Source organism: Tupaia chinensis, unplaced genomic scaffold (genome assembly GCF_000334495.1).
Source record: "Tupaia chinensis unplaced genomic scaffold, TupChi_1.0 Scaffold143921_1, whole genome shotgun sequence".
NCBI lineage: Eukaryota > Metazoa > Chordata > Mammalia > Scandentia > Tupaiidae > Tupaia > Tupaia belangeri.
Window position 1 is genome coordinate 933,248 of NW_006203772.1, and position 19,427 is coordinate 952,674.

Consider the following 19,427-nt stretch of genomic DNA (forward strand, 5'->3'; position numbering starts at 1 on the left):
TACATGGGAGGAGAAAGGGGTAGAGAGGTACTCGAATTGCCAGGCCAGCCCCAGCCATTCACAAGCCCCCAAGCACCAGTGCTGAAGCTGCAGCCCATTCATTGCCACGGTGCCTGCTGCCCCCTCGTGGCCTCCACCTTGACGTGCAAGAGGAAGAGACAGCCAAAAACCAGTGGAGCCTGGGGTGGGGGAAACTGGCCTCAGGGAGCCCAGGGCAGCAAGCCCGTTCTGCACCATCTAAGCCTCACAGAGCATCCTGAGAGGTCCCAGTATTTGGATGCGAAACAGAAGCAGCTATTCCTGGGACTCAGAGAAGCCCCACAGCCAGCAGGCTCCCCTTCTGCCCTCACCCTCGGGCTTCCCTTTGGACCAGTCCCCTCCATTGTGGTAGACCAAGCCCAGCCCCCAGAGAGACCCCAGGATAAGCACCAAGACCAGGGGAGATGGCCCCTATGCCCCAGCGTGGGGCCAAGGTCAGTTACCCTCTTGCTCCTCGGGGGCCTCTGTCAGGAAGGGAACAAGAAGGAGAGTTATTCCAGGGGCCTGGGAGTTTGTGCACTTCTCGCCCCTCGGGCTCCGAACCCCTAGTTCTCCCTGCTCCTTGGTGTCCCCAGTCACTGCCAGCTAAGTCCTGGCCTCAGGCATCAGCGGCTGACTATGCGGCCTTCTGCTCTGAGGCGGGGAGGACTGAGAGGCTGAGTGTGCTGAGCGAGAACAAACGGGGTGGGACAGGGCCCTGTGACCTCTCCCAAGTGACAAGTCAGGCTGCGGGACCCACTGCAGGTTACCTTTGGTGGCTCCTGCAGCCCCCAGGTGGTAGATGGCAGCCAGGATGAGCCAGCAGGCCTTCTGTTCATCCGGGGAGATGCCCAGCACCTTCATGGCTGCCTGCAGCTTACTGAACTGCTGGGCCGCCTTCTGCTTCTCCTCGGGCTGAGGGATACAGGGGCACGTGGACATGGACCTCCCAGAATGCCCTTGTGCTGCCGCGCCCTCGGGGAGCTGGGTTCCTGCTATTCTACCCCCACAGGGCACCACAGGCCAGCTGAGGCGTCTCCTACCCCAACCCCAGGGCTGCCCGCCCGGCCCCCACAGGCCCCTCACCTTAGCCAGTGGCACAATCCCAAACACGCTGTTCTCTGCTAAGTGGTTCAAGTGGAGCTCTGTCCTAGGGGCACACGAGGCATCAGCGCAGCGCCTGTTCCCCACGCCATCCCCCTCCCAGGGCACAGACTCGGCCTCCGGACTCAGAGTGTCTGCTTCACCTACTGCACGGCCAGTGGCTGCCGCCCCTCCTCACGGGACTGGGTGCCTGATAACAGCACCAGCCTCCCTAGCACAGGTCGCCAGAGATGGCCTGGTAAAATGGTCCAGCCAGGCCCCTGGAAGGAGCAGGGGACCAACGTGAAGGGTGAGTCCAGCCAGGACAGACTGTCCTCAGCTCCCAGGAGAGCTGAAGGGGAGGACGGCCTGCACGGCCTTATTTACCCCACTTCCGTGAACAGACAGCAAGCCTGAAGGTCTAACACAAAGAGCATGGCAGAGGCGCCAGCCTGGGACAGGGAGGGCCCGCTCAGAGGGCCTGTGAAAGGTGGGGCTTTGGGTCCCGCGTGGACTCCCCGCCCACCGGCTGTGCGAATGCAGGCTGGTCACTAGCCCCAGTGAGCTGTCCTCTCCAGACCGGGCTTCATGGGAACAGAGATCTGCTCAGCCCAGGAACCCTGAGGGCTGGTGTGTCCCTCCCACCCAGCAAGGCAACAGTACCGGGGCCGGGAGATACTGACAGGGACAGCCGGGGCCGTGTCTTGTTCATCGCGCTGTCAGAGCCTCGCACACAGCAGGCACGCCGGGTGCCTTTATCAAGGGGACCGGAGTCCAGAGCACTCTCAGTGCACCCTCTGCCCCGTCTCACCTGAGAGTGCTGTCCCCACAGGCCAGCAGGTAGTAGAAGATGTTGAACGTGGCCTCACCGGCTGGGCGTCGAGCCACGCGCAGCTTCTCCAGAAGCATTGTCTGTGGTACAGGATGGAGGAGTGGGGGTGGGGGTGCCTGGTCAAGTTTCTCCTATCCAAGCCAGAAAGAAGTCAGCCCATGATTCCCCAGGCCCTGGGAACAGCGGCTGCATCTGATCCCAAGGTGCAAAGTCAGAGGTCAGATCAGCTCAGGGTCAAAGAGGAAGGTGGGCTCAGCTCCTGGAGAGGGCCCTGCCGCCTGCCCAGTCACCAGTACCAGCCTTCCGGGGAGATGGAAGCTTGTGCTGAGCTATTTAGCTTGGGAGAGAAGCAGCCTTGGGTGGCCTCACTCCCTGGCAAGCCAGTCCTCTGCTGGGTGAAATCAGCCTAGGAGAAGCCCCTGAGCTTGCATCTAGAGAGTGGGCACTCAGCTGGGGCTGCAGCCAAAGGGTGGGGACAGCCCTGGGACTGCAGGAGGAGGCAGAAAGCATAGCCAGGCCTCATCCAGGGCAGGAAGCAAGGAGGACAGAATGGCAAAGCCTCCAAGTGGGGCAGGCCCATTTTCTTGGGGCAGAATCCAGGAGGACGAGCCACGAGAGAGAGCCTGATAGCTAGGACCTAAAATGAGGTGCCCATCTCCCACTGCCCAGGGCCCCCTCACCTGAATGGAGGCTGAGGCCACCTGGCCAGCTTGGTCGAAGTCCAAGGAGAGGATCTGGGAGAAGCGGGTGGCATTGCCGTTCATGATGGTGGGGCTGTTCCCAAAGGCTTCTAGGACGGTGTACAGAGCCTGCCATTTCTCCACTGCAAACACAGGCCCTGCACGTCAGGGAGCCAGCGAGGGGCAGCGTACCCCAGCCGTAGGCTCCAGAGGCCCCGGCAAACCCAGAGGCCCAGCCCATGCCTAGTCCCCTGTGGCCTGAAGGTTTAGGGCCACTCAGTCCAGGAGTGCCCAGGGCCAGAGGGGATCTGAGGGATGAAGAGGCCAGGAGAAAAAGAGCTGGTACAAGGGGGGTTCCCTCACACCTCCTTCCCCAGCTCTTGGTCTCCTAGCTGTCCCCGCCTCACCTGAAAACACCTTGTTCCCACTGGTGCCCGCGATGGTGGCCAGGTACTGCACCAGATGCTGGCAGCTGGTGGTCTTGCCACTGCCACTGCCACCCAGGAGGATGATGGACTGGTCCTGCCGGCTCATCAGCATTGCCCTGTACGCGGTCTGGGCCACTGCGTAGATGTGAGGTGCCATGTCTTCCCGCCGACACCCCTTGAACATGTGCATTACCTTGGATGGGAAAGCAATGGAGGGGAAGGGGTTGGCTCTGAGCCGGACTTGTCCAGACCCCCTTCCCCAAGGTCCCTGTCTTCCTGGATTTCCATTCCAGGGATGCCCAGAGGTCGCACATGGAAGTGCAGACACTAGCCAAGTCCTGGGTTCCACTCAAGGTTGCAGGGAGGGTTCTCTGTCCCCCCATCCCTTGAAATGATTCCTCTTCCTAAGGTCAACTGTGAGAGGAGCCCAGTGGGCTGCAGAGGGGAAGGACAGAGAGCCAGGGAAGAGGGGTGGCTGATGAGGGGGTGGCTCCCCGAGTCCACGCGGTAGCAGAGGGTGCTGCACCTTCTCAGAGTACACAGCGGGTGCCACCCGGGGGCTGAGGACCAGCAGGCTGGGGCCAGCATATGTGTGTAGCAGGCTGGCGCCGTAGCGCTGGCGCAGTGTGTGCAGGACGCTGGACTCATTGAGGTACACCAGCGAGGCCAGGTCTTCCAGACGATCACAGGAAGGAGCGTTAGCCTGAGTGAGAGGACAGGCAGGCGGACACTGAAGATGCACACCCTGCCTCTGCTGCCAGAGGACAGGCCTGCCCTGCTCAGCCCGCTCTTCCTGGATTTCCATTCCAGGGATGCCCAGAGGTCGCACATGGAAGTGCAGACACTAGCCAAGTCCTGGGTTCCACTCAAGGTTGCAGGAAGGGTTCTCTGTCCCCCATCCCTTGAAATGATTCCTCTTCCTAAGGTCAACTGTGAGAGGAGCCCAGTGGGCTGCAGAGGGGAAGGACAGAGAGCCAGGGAAGAGGGGTGGCTGATGAGGGGGTGGCTCCCCGAGTCCCCGCGGTAGCAGAGGGTGCTGCACCTTCTCAGAGTACACAGCGGGTGCCCCCCGGGGGCTGAGGACCAGCAGGCTGGGGCCAGCATATGTGTGTAGCAGGCTGGCGCCGTAGCGCTGGCGCAGTGTGTGCAGGACGCTGGACTCATTGAGGTACACCAGCGAGGCCAGGTCTTCCAGACGATCACAGGAGGGAGCGTTAGCCTGAGTGAGAGGACAGGCAGGCGGACACTGAAGATGCACACCCTGCCTCCGCTGCCAGAGGACAGGCCTGCCCTGCTCAGCCCGCCACCCAGGTGCTCTGCTGGCCTCCCGCAAACCTTCTCTACGTCATCCTCGTCCACATCCAGGATGGCTCCGTCATGGTCTAGCTTCACGCGCACCTTCCCCTCGGGTAAGCGGAGCTCCTCTGATCTGAGCTGACTGGCTGCAGGGCAGGGACACGCAGATGGACATGGGCCTGGGAAGACTTTGCTACCCTGTTTGGGCCCGTCACAGTCCTGCCTCAGCCCTCCAATCACAGGCTCTGCTGGCTCGCCACCTGGCCCCCACCAGACCCAGGAGGCACCCCACTGCCCAGCCTGAGACCGGAGCCCCAGATACGCGCACCCCGACCTCCCGAGACTCACCCAGCGAGAAGCCATCCTTATGGACCAGCCACACCTTCTCTGTCTCATACCAGGCCTCCTCGGCTGCAATCTGCTCTTCTGTCTTCGCCTGTCAGAGGGTGGGAGGAACAGAGTCAGGCCCTGCTCTGGAAGATGCCACAGCAAGGGCTGCAGGAGAGAGGTTGCGAGTGAGGGGAAGGGCTTCAGGGTGAGCCACCGGGCACAGGGACAGTTGGGTGGCAGACACAGAATGCAGGAACGTCAGAGGTGTCAGGGGAATAGGGTGAGGAAGCCAGGAGTATGGTGGTTCTGAGGAGCCCTGAGGAAAAGGACAGAGAGACCAGGGCCATCCCAGCATGGAGGGTCTGGAGGGACAGAGACATGGGAGCACACGTCCAGGAAAGCACACCCCGGACTCTCCCTCTAGCTGCTCTCTGCCCCTTCCTCCCTGTAGGACCCATATCCTGAGCCCAAGCTCCTTTGCCCTGGCCACAGCAACAGGAACCTGTCATACCCAGCTTCTCCTTTCAGCCAAATGACAGCCCCCTTCACCTGGCTGGGGAAGGCATTTCCTCTCGACCAAGAAGTGTTGACCTAGGACTCCATAGTGTACAATGAGGCTGGCCTCAGCCCTGGCTTTCTCCTCCAGAGGACATGCACCTGGGCAGAGGGACAGTGCCCGGGGACACATGCCGACTTCTCCACTCCTCCTCTATGTCATGGTCAGAGAAGGGTTGCACAAACCTAGTGTGTGCCACTCAAGGGCACAGGGCAGCGTGGCCAGAGGTATGGGGCAGGGACAGCCCTGCTCTGTCAAACAAGAGACTCCTGTGCCACTCGGACGGGCACGTAAAGGGGTGAGAGTCACAGAGGCCCCAGCTGGCCACCAATCAGAAATAAGCACCACAGGCTCTGTCAGGGCATGGGGCTATCAAGCCTGGCACCCCAAAGGAGAATGCAGGAGGGGCCCCAGCTCTCACAGCCTATCATGCTCCGTTTGTCATGTGGAGCAAGGTCATTCGGAGGCTCCTGGTGGGAGGTTGCTCACCCCGGAGTCATGGGCCAACCCTCAGGGTCCCCACTCTCAAGGATCCCAGATGTGAGGTACAATTAGGATCTGAGAATTCCACCCATGGTGTCTTCTCACGAGACCTGAGGCTCGGGCACAGACACTGCTTTGTGATGGTGACCCCCAGGCAAGGGATCAGGAAAGGAAAAGAGAACATAATGCATATTTTGGAGTTGGCAGGTAGTGTGGTAGTGAAGGCACTGGACTCCCACATGGCAAACTGCAGTTCGAGTCCTGGACCTGGTGACTTGCTTTGTCACTTTCCCTTTCTCTCTCTCTCTTGCTCACTTCTGGTCAAATTTAAAATAATAATAATGAATAAAATAAATAATTCTTTTTTAAAAAGTGCATATTTTAACATAATCTTTAGAGGTGAATGAAAAAAGATCTGAGGCCAGCAGGTGGCATGGTGGTTAAAGCACTGGATTCCCACATGGCTGACTGTATAGTTCAAGTCCTAGACCCAAAGGCTTGAAAATCACAACAAATAAATAGATAAATAAATAAATGTTTAAAAAAAGAAGAAAGAAAAGGAGATCTAGGGTCTACCCCAGGCTGGACTGTGGCTTCAGAGAAACTTCTTCCATGAGCTATGGATTACTTTTTCTAGCTTGAGACAGGGCTCCATCAGTGACCCCTGGTCTCCGGGTCTCACAGACCTACTTCCTTTTTCTTCCCCCTAAAAAAAGAATTACTTATTTAATTAATTCCATTTTGTTTGTTTTGTTTTTCTTGTTTGTTTAATTTGACCAGATAGAGACAGAGAGAGGAAGGGACAGCGAGAAAGCAAACCGCCAGGTCTGGGACTTGAACCACAGTCGGCCATGTGGGAATCCTGCACCTTTAACTACCATGCCACTTGCTGGCCCCAAGGACTATTTCCTTTAAATAAGATGATCACTATGGGGCCACAAATGCTTTGATTTGTTAAGGGAGGACATTACAAAAGTTTGGTTGTTTACACTTAAAGAACTGTTACTTAATAAAAAATATCATTATAATGTTTTTTTCATTTTTAAAAGCATGTGAGGCAGGTAAAAAATTTATCTTTTTTATAACTATTTTTAAAAATATTTGTTATTATCATTTTTTAATTTGCTATAGGGCACGTGCACTCACCAGAGAGATTGAGAGGGGAAAATGAGAAAGCAAGCCACCCAGTCTGGGACTTGAACTGTGGTTATCTGTGTGGGAGTCCAGTGCCTTAACCACCATGCCACCTGTTGGCCCCTGAGACCTTTGTCTTGAATGGGCATTTTCTGCAGGCCAGGTATTTAGGGACTAATAAAGAAGATGACATTCTAGGGTCATCTATAACTCACTCCTTTAGTGCTAATCTGCAATGAGGTTCTCATATCGGCCAGGAGGTGGAGACAAAGAATGAAGACTGAGATCGTCTGGGCTGCGGACTTGGGATGGGGCCAGGGTAGAGATCTAGCCACTTCCCTTTCTCTACCCAGAGTGAGCAGAGCTGAAACCTAGAACTCCACCAGGCCCTCGGGGTCCTGGCTGAGAACCAAGGGCCACGGAGGCCAAACCTGCACAGTGACACTCGGCCCAGATGTGCCCCAAGGGCCTGGCACGGAGCTATACACCTCAGGCTCCTGGCATGGCCTCCCCGGGACCCCCCCAGACACAGGGTGGGAGCCTGAAGGGGAAGGAGGCCTTACACTCCAGCAGGAGGCCCGAGCACAGACGCCAGCCCAGGTACAGGCCAGGGGCGGTGGGTGGTCCCCGGAGGAAGTGGAGGGCTCCTGAGTGGAGCAGGAGCACCCTACCTGGCTGTGGGCAGGAGAGGCGGCCTCAGGGTCCAGCTGCCAGCAGCAAGCAAAGAGAGAGAGAGAAGAGGGTGACGGACAAGCAGACCATTGGCATGTGCCCTCCAGCACTCACCCCTGGGCCTGGTGGGCCAGCACCCTCTGGCTGCCCCAGGTACAGGTGCTCAGTGCCGGGGAACTGTCCTGGCCAGGTAATGTGCACGCTCCCAGGGCGAGGCCGGACCAGGAAGGGGCAGAGACACTTGTTACCCTCAGACTTGGACCCGTGGCCTGGCAGGAGTCTGCCACTCTGCCTCTAGCCACAGTCTTGCCTGAGTAGGTCATCCGGTCCACTCTGAATGAGGCTCCCTCTTCTGTGTGTCCAGCAGGCCAGCTCACCACACCCATGGCCTGGGCCCCCAGGAGCCTCCTGACTTATCTCCAAGGCATCACTTAGCCTAGCTCCTCTGTCACCACTGACACCAGCAGAGTTGTCTCTTGCCTCCAAACACATCCCCATGCCAAGGCTGTCTTTCAGAGCTGTCACCTTTTACAGGACAAGGCCACCAACAGCCCCAAGTCTAGGACTGCTCCCTCAAACCCCAGTCTACCTCTGTCCTAATCCCACCTCTCCCAGGTACACTGACCCATGGCGAGCAGAGATATGTCCCCACCCAGACCCGCCTGGGGCCACCTGCCAACCGCCCAAGAGCCAAAGTGTGGGCCCAGCCTGTGGCCAGTCTTGACCTCTGTCTTTGGCTGGTTATTCAAAGGCAAAAACCTTTCTGGGAAGAGGGGGATCGGCCATGGGCTGGTCGTTGCCTGTTAGAAATGGGCTGGGAGTCAATAGCACCCCCACACACACCCAGGTCTGAAGAGCCAGGCAGTAAAATTGGGGGTGTCAGCTCCATGCCTTGCCACCCAGCAGGTTCTGCAGTGAGATGCATCCTCAAGGCAGGAGGATGAGGCCAGAGAGGGGGACTGGATCCCCAGCCAAGAGAGGCCTGTCCGAAGTGCACAGGGCTCTAGGTTCTGAGATACAACCATCTGCAGAGCCTGTCCCTCGTCTCCCCCATGGGAGGCCAGTGTGAGGGCCCACGGGCCACCCCGGCCAACACTCCTCCTCCTCACACAGACACACACACGTGTGCATGCGCCAACCACCAGCCTCAGCAAGAGGAAGGCCAAGGACTGGGGCCCACATGGGAGAGGGGGCATTACAGAAGCTGTGAAGATCCTCTCAAGCCGCTGGTGGGCCTCTTCCGCAGGGGTCAGCTGGACCTCAGGGGCAGCTCCTGCCTAAAGGTTAAACTGCTATCAGTCCTGGCCCAGGAACTGTGGGGTACAGCATGCAAAGCCCCCAGCCAGGAAGCCACTGGGACCCGTGAGGAAGAGTTGAGCAGACAAGTCAGGCGCCAATCTGAGTTTCTAAACAATCAGATGAGGAATAAAAGCAGATACCTGGGGGTCCTGGGGTTATGTCTCCCACTGTTCTAACCTTGAGCCCAGCGGTCTGTTAACCTATTTGCCCTGGCTCCTGGCCCAGACCCAGGTGATGGGGAATAACTCCAGGTCAGGGCATGTCAGCCCCCAGCAGTGCCCTAGTGCAAGGAGGGGCCCTGGGGCCAGAGCGGAAGGTGACAGGCCAGGAGCAGGGCTACTCAGAGGTCCTCCTGAGGGACTGAGGTTCACTCGGGCCAAAATGCCCTGCCAGGTGCTGCCTGGGTGCCAGGAACGGGCTCTTCCTTGCGTCACAGAGTGGGCCAGGGCAGGCGGGTAAAGCTGCTGCTGGCGTTTCTAATTGCTTCCGTGCCCAGGAAGAGCAGGGAGCAAGGCGGGCTCTCGGGGCTCTGGATCCCAGGCTGTGCCCCGGCTTTCTGACCCCTTTCCTTCTAGTCAAGAGGAGCCTGCAGAGCACAGGGAGGCAGGGGTGGCACCCTCCGAGGTCTCAGCAGGGTCCACAAAATGGGGACGCTTGAAGGGAACTGTCCCAACTCAAGGCTCAGCCACGCAGGGGAAGGGTCTGGACTGACCGTCTTTGGCCCTCCTCAAGCCTCCCAGCCTCCTGCCCCAGCCAGAGAGTACTCTCTGGGAAAATAGGGCCATCCCTGCACCTAAAGAGGCCCACTATGACCATATGCCACCAGGCACTGCTGCTCTAGAGTCCTGAGGCTAGAGGGGACAGGCCAGCCAGGCCTGAGGAGGGCAGTGATGACCTTAATAAAGATGTCGCCAGCATCGCTATCATCACTACTCCGTATGGCACTCATCGTGCCAGGGGCCAGGCTTGGAGCATAACCTGGATCACTTCTAATCTTCACAGCAACCCATCAAAGCAACTAGTATCCCTTAGTTTTAAATTCCCAAATCCAACAGACTCTCAGACCACCCCGTGGCGATCCTTCTACCAGGGCCTCCTGAGCTGGGATCGCAGGTACACCCCAGCATGCCTGGCCTTCAGGCTGGACAGGAATGGCACCCGGGCCTCCCATGTAGTCCCAGACCCTAGAGGTAGAATCTTAGCAGCACACACCACTGCAGCTGGGCCTAAAGGGTTTCTTCTTAATTATTGGGCTGGGTAAAACCCGTTTATCTTCTATCCCCCTGCAGTGCGAACATGTATAGGATTTTGCTTTGGAAATACTCATGTGTTTGTTACAGGTTGCCATTCATTATGTTTATTGTATGACATTCTAAAATATAAAAATGACTTACTTCTAAAATGCTCTGGCCCCAAGGGCTTCAGAGACAGGATTAGGGGCCTGCACTATCTCCCCTTGAGAGATGGATGCACTAAGGTGGGACCTCACTTAGGTCCCGCAGGGGTGGTGGCGAGGGATGCAAGCGCAGCAGACCCAACCCGAGAAAACATTCTTCGTGCTTAGCACTGATTGGTTCAGACTTTCTTGATTTGGGGGGCCTGGGCCTCAAACTGGTACAGTGTAGTAGGGGGCCAGGCCAGGCTGCATGCTGGTTAGTGGCTCTCAGCCCAGTGGCCAGGCCAGGGCCCAGGCCACCACAGGTTCTGGTACTCAGTTGGGAAAGCCATGCAGCCCTGCTAGTCTGGGGCACGTGACCCTGGGCCTGGCCTCTCAGTCATGCAGGGTTCGGGGTGGCTTGCAAAAGGCTGCAGCGGGAGGGCCTGGCCCCCGAACGAGAGTGGTGAGGGGCATGGGAGGTTAGTGACACACTCGGGTACCTCCTGCTGCACGCCAGGGGCTGGGGACTTGGACTGCTGCTCTCCGGCGAGGTTCAACTTCGGGCCAACAGAGCCTGGGCCCGCAGACTCTTCTGGTGGGGCTGGAGAACACTGCTTGTGTGGGCTTTCGGGCTTGGCTGGGGATCCTGATTTCTCTGGGGAGTCTCCCATCCCTGGGGAGCCTGGCTTCCCCAAGGAGCCTGGCTCCTGGCTGGAGGGCTTTTCCGCCTTCACAGGAGACTGCTTACCGCGGGGCTTGTGGTCCTTGCCTCTGCCCCGCGACATGAGGCTCCGCAAGCCCACGGACAGGTCATCCTTGGCTGCCTCCTTCTTTGCTTCAGGCTTAGGTGGAGCAGGGGGAGGTGGAGGGGGTGGTGGTGGTTTGGGACCACAGGCTGCCTTTTCTCCCTTCTTGCCCCGAGCCGGGTGCTCAGGGGACTTGATCCCTCTGCCTGGAGGTTCCTTGGCACTCCCAGGCTCCTCACCAGGCAGCACTTTGCTCACCACCTTCCTCACTGCATTCGCCACCCGCTTCCGGGACAGGCCCTGGGCCTCCTCACTTGGGCCTTCTGCTGAGGCAGTCCCCAGGCCGTTCATGGCAGGTGCAGACGCAGGGCTCCTGGCTCTCTGGGAGGCCTCTGAGGGAATCGGGCTGGTGGGAGGCTGAGGACTCTTAGATGGGCCACTGCCGTCCTTTGAGCTGCCCTCTAGCTACGGTCACACAGACACAGGTAGACATTAGCATCCAGCCCAGCACCCCTGCCCGCCCCATGCCGAGGAAGGGAGAGGAGGTGACTTCCTGCCCTGGCACAGATCTTCCATTCATCCACCGGACATCTGAACTCCGGGAGAGGAGGCTACCTGAGGAGTCCTCTCCACCCTCCGGAGGGCGTACTGTACCTAAGAGTTTGGCTTTTCTTTCCCTGGAAGCACAGTCAGGTGCTGCTGTCACCTGCTGCCTACCCCCAGGCTGGCTGGGGTGAGATGCCAGCACAGGGTGCTCAGGGCCCTGTGAAATGCCACGGAGTTACTAACTTGATATTGGGGCAGCAACCAAGTCCCAGTCCAGGCGAGCCTGCTCCCTCACAGCCCACACGCAGCAGAGAAGGAGCACAGCCAGGCCGAAGAGCAGGTCCTACCGCTGGGCCTACCACAGGTCCTAGACCTGACTCACAGCCCCTCATCCCTCCTCGTCCCTCCATCACACAGTTTTCTAGACAGTCAGACCTAGAGTTTGCCCATCGTGAGGAAAACAATAGTCAGGGAGCTCTTTCTGGCCCCTCAGAGCTTCCTGCCCCAGCTTCTCCGGCCTATGGCCACGGTCCACACCTCACCTACACGGAAGGGCTGTGGAACCAGCTGGCCAGGTTCCACTTCAGCCTCCTTCCTGCCAGTCTCTGCAGTCTCCTCCTGTCAGCCTCTTGAGGCTTTGGACACCGCTTAGTTTCTGGAGTGTGTGTGTGGAACGCTGGGAAGAAGAGGGGCCCGCTACAGCCCACAGAGGGTTAATCCCTCAAGCAATCACAGCTCCACTCTGCCGAGAGCGGAGCCTCTCGTCCGGCTGTCCTCTCAGCGTCCGGACACCCAGCAGCCAACTGGAGTAGGCTGGCACGGTCCACCTGGTGCGCCCACCTGCCTCCATATACTAGTGGGAATCGTTACTGGAAGGCCGGGCTGGCTAATGCCTGGGTGCAGATCATCCTGCAAAGCCAGCGACATTGCCTGGGGCGGGGGCAAAGTCACGGGGGCCCCTGCTGGCCAGGCAGGGTACCCTCTCTAACCAAGTTGTGCTCAAGGCCTTGTTTGCCAAAGTGTGGTCCTAGAGTGTCCCAGGCTCTGTGAATGTCTGCTGCCCAGGCCTGTTTGGACACAGGAAGGTGCTCGGGGGCACCTGGGAGCTTAACCTCTGCTGTACCTGGAGCGGCTGCACCACGTCTGGCACAGACAGTCCAGGCCTCGGCCACAGGGTGGCTCTGCTGCAGGGGTGGAGAGAGGAGAGGCTTAACAGTGTCTCCTCCTCAGCCTCTTAGGTCGGGAGTACTCAACGTTGTGCCAGGGCACTGTGGAGCTGGCTGGTGGCCCTAGCGGCTGGGTCCAACCCCTGCCCCTCCTCTTGTGGCTGTCCTCCCCCCCCCACCAACTGGAGAAGTAGATGATGACGATGGTAATTGCCCACACTCCCACGGTCCTTACGACATGCCGGGTGCTCTCTCCGCACGTTACAGGTCATTTTATAAAACAAATAAAGCTACTCTGAGGCCCCTCCCTCATACATCCCAAGCACAACCGCTTGCCGTCACAGGCGGGGCTTACAGGATGGCAGACGGACAGGTGGAAGTCACGATACCTGGCTAGCTGAATGGCCCAAGGAGGTGTGGGAGCCACGGCAGGCACCATCTGGAGATGGCCTGCTTGTGACTGCTCTGCCCCAGAGCCCTAGACACCCCCACCCCGAGCTAACAGCAGCGCTCTCCCAACCACGCATGTCTGGACCTGGCTACTCAGGGGGTATCTCTCCCCGCCTGCCTGGAAAGGATCCAGCTTTAATCGAGGTCTCTATCCCAAGGTGGTGGGGGCTGGGGCAGTGGGCAGCTGGAGCCTGCTTGCAGGTCCCCTGTGCCACACAGCTGATGGGGCCTCGGAAGAGACAGCAGCAGCTGCAATGAAATCCCTCTCATGCCCTTGTCTTGTGTCACCCAGAGCAGGCTGAAGAGTCCCAACAGCTGAGCTCTCAATGGATGCTCCCCGACCTAAGGGTTTGCCCACCCAAGCCTCTCTGACCCAGAGGGCTCAGGAAGCCAGAACTAAAGGAAGGCAACCAAAGGGGGCTGGGTAAGGGGCTAGTGTGAGGTCCCTGGCCTTCCCAACTCTTCGGGCACCCCAGGCTGGCATCCCATAGGTGCTCTCTGCCTGTTCCCTGGCAGTCCCCCAAACTGTGCCACACAGGAAGGGCCCCTGCCGTCCCTGGTACTCCAGGAACCATCTCACAAGCTAGTCTAGGGCTAGTGGTGCAGGGGCAAGCCCCACCCCCCGACACACACATGCAGGGAGCCTGGAGAAGCACTTACAGCCCCTTCCTCCTTGCCAGGAGGGCCAGGCTTTGGCAGAGTTTTGTCCTCCTCTTTAACCTGAGGGAGCAGACAAAGAAGTCACTGGCGGGCCAGGCCAAGAGGGCCAGCACTACGGGATGGGGATGAAGATCCAAAGGCCTCTGTCTCCCTGAGAGCAGAGCTCCTGAGTCTTCAGAAGTGCTGGGGCTGGGGACCTGGGCTTGCCAATCCTGGGATGGCACTGTTCAGTGACAACCTCAAGAAGAAAGAGTCTCTGTGGGGCAAAAGCTAAGTTCCCTTCTCTCAGTGAGTAGCTTTTGCCCCTTGGGTTGTCAAAAGAGATCCACTCATGGACATGATGGCCATGGTTTCATGGGTGGATAGAAAGATCCACCTAATTTGGAGCCACCAGGTAGCATGGTGGTTGAGGACACTGGACTCCCACATGGCCAACTGTGGTTCGAGTCTCAGACCTGGTCGTTTGCTCTCTCTCTCTCTCTGTCCCTCTCTGGTCAAATTAAAATAAATACATAAAGTTAAATAATTTTTTTTTTCTTGAGAGGTTTTTCGCTATAGGGCGTGTGCGCTCCCCAGCCAGACAGAGAGAGACAGAGAGACAGAAAGCGAGAAATCACCCCCCGGGGGGATGCTCACGCCACAATTCCTTCTTCTCCATTCTCTTCTCGGGATCTTGGGCACGTATGCACATGCGCCCGGTGTGAGTTTTAAGCCACAGGTCTGGGACGCGAACCACGGTCGACTATGTGGGAGTCCAGCGACATAGCCATTACGTTAACTGCTGGTTCCCAATAAAGTAATTCTTAAAAAAAAATGATCCACCTCATTCAACTTGAGCAAAACTACAAAAGTCCTTTGCAGCTCAGATAAGATGTGGTTTGAACAAAAGGCTCCCGATCTAGTGACTGAGGAGAAGGGAACAAGCCTGGTGTGGGTACTTGCTGGGCCAGCAGGACTCAATGTAGGGTGAATGGTGTCCCCTATCTGGCTTGCTCTGGCTTGCTTCTAGGTCTTGTCCACCTCCCGCCCTGCCAGCTCAGAGCCTGAGCACCCTCCCAGCCAGATAGCTGAGGTCTGGCTGGAGGCAGGAAGTGGGGCAGAGGCAGGGATTCAGGAGATTGTTTCCCAACCTCAGATCCACAAAACTGCCAACCATGCAGCTGAGGGAGGGAACCCCACAGTCAGGGGTGGGATGTGGAGGAAGGAAAGGAGCCTGAAAGGAGCCAGGGTTTGCGCTAGAGCCTGGGGGGCTGGCTTGAGTCAGAGGGGAGGGGCAGGGGCAGGGAGACAGCAGACACCATAAAGTGTCTGGTGAAAGGACAGATCATGTGGAAGCTCTGACACTGGTTAGCACAGACTCAGAGGGGCCAGGCCTCAGGTTTGGTAGGGTTTTTCTCCTCTCCCAGACACTCCCTACAGAAGTTCTGCCCATCCCAGTGGGTTTCATTTCTCTTCTTTTCCCAGGCCACCTAGCACTACAGGAAAAACGCAGGCCTGTCACCAGCCCGACCCAGCCTCAGCAGGCCTTTCTTCCCGGTACAATGTAGGTGGGAGCCTGGGAGAAGTCCTTAATTCCTTAATGGAGAAGATCCTGAGAAACATCCAGAACCTCTTACAATATCCACTTGGGAGGGTTCTTTTTTAACCAGAGTCCGTGGCTAATTATGAGCTCCAATTAGCAGCGCCTGGGGCACTGGCCAGCGTGACTGCTGCTGCAGCTTTTGAGCTGTGTCTTGTCCACAGAGCTATTTGCAATGGGCTCAATCTTCAAAGTTAGTTCACATTTCCACGGACAGGGAGAAAATGGTAAATATTCAGCAGAGTGGCCCCTACTACTTCAGAAAGTGGGACAACAGTGGGCGGGGAGGGGCTGGTGGCTAGGGAATAAAGGGCAGGGGCAGAACCAGGTCTGCACCGGTAAAGGCTCTCACTCACCCACCCCAGCCCAGCCCAGCCCAGCCCAGCCCGAGGATCACACCATGCATTAGCTCCTGGGCACACGGGTTAGAGGAGGCGAGTGACCGCACACCACACTGACACTCATTACTGCACACAGTGTTGTTAGTGTGGGCTCAGGCCCCAATCCCAAGTCCACTCCATGACCTTCACCAGCTCTCCATCGGTCCTCCCTCTAGTGGCTTGAGTTTGAGACCCCCAAATGTCTGGCTCAAGGAAAGGCCTTGGGGAAAACACTGGTTGCCCCCAGAAGCTCTGAGCTCAGCTCTGGATTTAGCCTCAGGCTGACTCACTGTCCCCTCCCCCACCCAAGCGCTGGCTGTCGTAGGTCATTGCCCAGCTGGGGACTGTGCACACACACAAAGGCACGCCCCAGTCTGCAGCCTGAATCACCTTCTGGACCCCGGAGGCCAAGAGGCCCTATTCCCCAACTTGATGCCTTCTCTTTCTACCCCCAAGAGCCCCCAGACTCACAGAGACCAGAGTCCTCAAAGCTGAAGCCATTGCCAAGGTGGCTCAAAGCAGCAGGTCATTGGAAAGGGTGTGGAGGGGTTAACTTGGAGGAGCACCAGGGGGACAAAAGGCAGCTCAACTTACCAGCAATGGAGCTGGGGAGGAGCATGACTCAGAGCAGGGGCCCCAGTCCCCACCCCCAGGACACACACATGCCACGATCCCTCTCCAGCCTCCAAAGCTCCCCCTCCCACAAGCCAGTCTCTGCCTGCAGACACACCATGCCGAGCACATAGGGAAAACAGGAAGATTTCTGAAATGCAACTTTCCTTTTGCTCCCAGAAGGCGAACCTTGATGAAAAGGCCATGGTGCCGAAGGTAGCCTGCACCCTGGGTCAGAGAAGGAATGGGGGGCCAGGGTCTCTCAGGGACTCGGAGTCTTCCTAAAGGCCAGGACCTGCTGGGACAAACCATGTGGGCGACAAGGGGAAAGGAGAGATGGAGTAAAGGCCAAAAGTCACAGATGGAAGGAAGAGAAAACTATTGGAGGCAAGTGAAGCAAGACGGGTCCAGAACACAGAACTTCCTACCCTTGCAGCTGCTGCACCTCTCTGGGCCTCTCTGTAGAATTAAGGGTGAGACTAGTCTAGCCAACTGCTCAGGTCCTTTCCTGGTCTGGCACCCTGAGTGTCTGGGTGGGGAGAGACATTCAAGCCCTTAATACAGTAAACCAAAGGTGCTGGTCTGTGACCCAGGAGGGAGATTAAGAAAGCTGCTTCAGGACCCCAGCAACTTGGCCTCCCACCTGCAATACAGTTAGCTTCCGGTTCAAGGCCTAGAGAACTGTCAAGGTGAGTTAGAAACCAGGGCTAGCCCTCCTGAAAATTGACAGTCAGGATCTGCCTCAGCCTAGGGAGAGGCTTCACCCAAAGAACCAGTTCAGCTCAGTGGAGTTGAAGAACTGCTTTATCCTCTGACTACTTACAATGAATTAATTAACGGTTTAAAATCAGATCATTTTTTTCAATTATTTTTAATTGGCCTTGTTGACTTCAGTTTTATTATTCAGTTAATATGCTAGAGACTAAGTTGGTTTGTCTGATTTGGTTTTTGATGTCTTATTCAAGTTTTCCTACTTGTTCAAGGAGGTCCCATAGGTCCAGGCTGTGAGGACAGCAGATCATTGACACCTGGCCTGTTCCTTTACGTCAGCTGTTCCTGTGAGCATCTCTCTGGGCACAAATATGGTGTTCTCCCAAAAGGAAAGCCTCTCTGTAGCTTTGTGCAGAATTTCTTGGATATTTTCTCTCTCTTCCTCATCAATGGATTTTTTTTTTTAATTTTAGTTTTTGATATGGGATGTGTATGATGCTCACTGGAGAGACAGAGAGTGAGTAGGGGAGTGAGAAATAACAAGGCGGGAGGGCCACTTTGTAATTCCTTCTCCTCCATTCTCCTCTTGGGATTTTGGGCACCTAAACACATGCGCCCTGTGTGATTTTCAAGCTGCTGGGTCTGGAACTCTAACCAGAGTCAGTCGTATGGGATCCAGCTGCCTTAACCTCCATGCCACCTGCTGGCCCAACCTCATCACTGGATTTTTAACTGAGATGTGCTTAGGAACAAGAGCAAGATAAGGCTGGCCTTTGGTCTAGTGGTTAGGGCAGCCAGATCCCACATGGTGTGAATCCTAGCCCTGGCAGTTTGAGAAACACTCCAGGCACATCTGTGTACATGCCCAAAACCCTGAAAGAAGGGGAAACGAGAAGGGATTGGGACCACGCCCCACTGAGGGGTGCTTTCTCCCTCCTCCCCCGCGCTGTTCCTCTCTGGTGAGTGTACATACCCTTTAGGAAAAAGAAAAAGAGTAATCTATCTTTACCTAACACAGGACCAGTAAGGCAATCAGGTACCAAAGGTGGTGGCAATGTTTTTGCTACTGTCACCCCCAAAGTTGGGGACCGATGGCACTGAGAGCAAGGTTGTCAAAGCTTCTCTTCCTGACCCAGTCCCCTTGCTAAAGATTTTGGACATTTCTAAAACTAATTACTGAATACAGAATGGATATAACAGAATGAGCCTGTGCAAGGTATTTAGCATATATATGTGTGTGTGGGTGGATATATAGATGTATAGATATAGGGGATGTGCATTCACTGGAGAGAGACAGAGAGAGGGAAAGTGAGAAACCACTCCCCGGGGGATGGCCATGCCACAATCCCTTGTCCTCTATTATCCTCTCAGGACTTTGGATGTGCATGCACACATCCCAGTGTGATTTTCATGCCTCTGGGTTTGGAACTTGAATCATGGTTGGCCACATGGGAATGCAGTACCTTAACCACCACACCACCTGCTGGTCCCTTAACCTATATTTTCTAACATAAAACACAATCTCATGACATGAATATTACTATTATTCTCATTTTCCCAATAAGGAAAAAGATTCAGAAATGGATTCAGTCATAAAGTTCGTAAACAGTGGACCTAGATTTGAACCCAAGCTGGTCTGACTCCAAAGCCCGTGCTGTTTGCTCGGTGGCCCAAATCTGGTACATCAAGCAGATGTCAGAAGGGCTGAGTCATCCTTCGCAGCCGAATCTGGTTGACACACATCTACAGCCTTGAGGTTGAGGAGATCTGGGTCAAGCTAAAGCATGGGTGGATAGTGCAGCGTTTACTAGTGTTCAAATACCCAAATCAGAAAACACATGGGCACATGTGAGTGTGCCCAGGATCCTGATGGGAAGCAGAAGTGGAGGAAAAGGGGATTGCGGCGTGGGCCCCACCAAGATCCTGCCGCTTTCTGGGACTCTGAGCAACTCCCTGCTCTGTGGCACTTCCTTGGGGGAAGGGAAGAGACAGGAACCACCCTGAACTCTTACCAGCTGCCAGGCCTAGGGGCAGGCACTTCAAATCGACTGCTCATTCAATCCTCACAACGCCCACTTTTCACATTGCTATCATCGGGTGTGTGTACTTGCCAGAGTGAGACAGAGAATAGGAAAGTGAGAATCGACCCCGGGAGGGATAGCCACACTGCAATCTCTTCTCAGGACTTGGGGTGTGCACACACACTGCCTCGTGTGATTTTCAAGCCACTGGGCCCAGGAGACAAAGCACTGGGCTCCAGCACCTTATCCTTGACACCACCTGCTGCACTCCACTCTCTAATAAGGAGAGAGAGGAAGTAAGTTGTTGGGAGCCACAACCCGTAATGGCAGAGCTAGGATCACGTCCAGGATGGATCCTGGTGAGCTA

At 56.6% G+C, this 19,427-nt stretch overlaps 1 protein-coding gene across 8 annotated transcripts in view; it reads right to left on the reverse strand.

Moving 5' to 3' along the window:
• Positions 1-19,427, reverse strand: part of MYO18A (myosin XVIIIA) — a gene marked incomplete at its 5' end in the record, with an annotated part of 99,852 nt that overhangs the window by 45,211 nt on the left and 35,214 nt on the right. For 4 of the 8 annotated variants that reach the window (XM_027767120.1, XM_027767117.1, XM_027767119.1 and 1 more), the window contains 8 exon segments: positions 789-933; positions 1,105-1,168; positions 1,913-2,013; positions 2,614-2,756; positions 3,021-3,234; positions 4,084-4,260; positions 4,377-4,483; positions 4,686-4,773. In XM_027767120.1, the coding sequence (XP_027622921.1) occupies positions 789-933; positions 1,105-1,168; positions 1,913-2,013; positions 2,614-2,756; positions 3,021-3,234; positions 4,084-4,260; positions 4,377-4,483; positions 4,686-4,773 (1,039 nt within the window). 8 annotated transcript variants of the gene reach the window in all.